The sequence below is a fragment of the Asparagus officinalis genome, chromosome 3 (genome assembly GCF_001876935.1).
Source record: "Asparagus officinalis chromosome 3, Aspof.V1, whole genome shotgun sequence".
Classification (NCBI taxonomy): domain Eukaryota; kingdom Viridiplantae; phylum Streptophyta; class Magnoliopsida; order Asparagales; family Asparagaceae; genus Asparagus; species Asparagus officinalis.
The window spans coordinates 54,077,290-54,079,138 of record NC_033796.1 but is presented as its reverse complement, the minus strand read 5'-3'; the positions used below and the strand labels follow the sequence as shown (position 1 = coordinate 54,079,138).

The following is a 1,849-nucleotide window of genomic DNA, read 5'->3' as shown; positions in this document are numbered from 1 at the left end:
GGGTGTCTCGGCTAGGCCGAGACACCCCTGGGGTGTCTAGGCTTTTCCTAGACACCCCCGGGGTATTTCGACACGCCGGGACTCCGTTTAGGTGTTTCAGTTGCTTTCCCTGTAGATTCTTCGTCCGTACTCGGATTTGAGTGATTCCGGGTGCGTTGGATGCTTGACGAAGAGTTCGATCCGCTCTGGTGGTTGGATTATCTGTAGAGTGGTCGAGGCATGAAGGGCGTTATCCTTTTTGCGAACAGTGTCGGGCTTTCCGATTGATCCGGGTCTTCGTTGTTCCGAAATCTCGTAAGCTCACGTAGCTCGCCGACTCACTTCAATCATTCATCGACGTCAATTGGACTCATGTGGATCGGATGGTGATGTTCATTGTCGCTCGTTAACACTGAACCGTTTGTGGAGACCTATAGGTAATTTTCGATGCCTACACAGACAGCAGCTCAGAGAGCTGTCTGCAACAGCAGCAGCTCTTTTGAGCTACTACTGCAGTCAGCAGCTCAAAGAACTGCTGCTGCTGCTGTTGCAGACATCTCTTTGGGCTGCTGCTGCTGTGCAGTAATTAGAAAAAGGGTAAAACCCCCCTATTTTATGTTTGTGCACATGAACGTACACTACGAATTCAAGTCCAATAATATACACTCATACCCCATTTCTCGTTTCGAATGCCTCGAACGAGAAATTTGCTAAATTGTCGACATATCGACCAAAACTCGGGTTTTAATATTCATTTATCTATTTTATATGGTTATTAACTTTAGTGTATGCAGGTCAAATGCAAAAGAAAAGAGGGCGTGGTTATGAGAATTAGTAAATATTGATTTCTGATTACTAGACGAGGATATAGTGTGTTCATATATGGTAATGTCAATTTTCCAGCATGATTTAATACTGACAAACACTCCCCTTTTTATTATTGTGTGCACCTAATCTCTTTGATAGTAATTATGTTTCCTATGAAATCACCATTATGAAGACAATATGTGATATTACGCCAAAATAAAAGTCGACGACACGATAAAAATGACCAAACAGCAGCTCCCTGAGCTACTGCTACTGCTGCAGACAGCAGCTCAGAGAGCTGTCTGCAACAGCAGCAGCTCTTTTGAGCTGCTGCTGCAGTCAGCAGCTCAAAGAACTGCTGCTGCTGCTGTTGCAGACATCTCTTTGGGCTGCTGCTGCTGTGCAGTAATTAGAAAAAGGGTAAAACCCCCCTATTTTATGTTTGTGCACATGAACGTACACTACGAATTCAAGTCCAATTATATACACTCATACCCCATTTCTCGTTTCGAATGCCTCGAACGAGAAATTTGCTAAATTGTCGACATATCGACCAAAACTCAGGTTTTAATATTCATTTATCTATTTTATATGGTTATTAACTTTAGTGTATGCAGGTCCAACGCAAAAGAAAAGAGGGCGTGGTAATGACAAGCCAAAGTGGGGAAAATCTGGCAAGGAGTCTATTGCATTCACAGAGAATTATATACACTCATACCCCATTTCTCGTTTCGAATGCCTCGAACGAGAAATTTGCTAAATTGTCGACATATCGACCAAAACTCGGGTTTTAATATTCATTTATCTATTTTATATGGTTATTAACTTTAGTGTATGCAGGTCCAACGCAAAAGAAAAGAGGGCGTGGTTATGACAAGCCAAAGTGGGGAAAATCTGGCAAGGAGTCTATTGCATTCACAGAGGATGGATTGTGCGTTGACCCTAAGGATGCCCAGCTGTTTAGGTACTTGGGTAGCCTAGCAAAAAATTCAATGTTTCTTCCCCTCAAGCCTATAGATTGGCGGTTGCATGATGATACTACCATGGATCATGTGTGGAAAAC

General features: G+C 42.9%; 1 protein-coding gene across 1 annotated transcript in view; it reads right to left on the bottom strand.

Annotated features, from left to right (window-relative positions):
• Positions 1 to 1,286, bottom strand: part of LOC109835137 — a 7,669-nt gene extending 6,383 nt beyond the window's left edge. The window contains exons 1-2 of the mRNA XM_020403126.1: positions 1,282 to 1,286; positions 1,037 to 1,184 (exon numbers count right to left, since the gene is read on the bottom strand). Coding sequence (XP_020258715.1) covers positions 1,037 to 1,184; positions 1,282 to 1,286 — 153 coding nt within the window. The remainder of the gene's footprint in view (positions 1 to 1,036; positions 1,185 to 1,281) is intronic.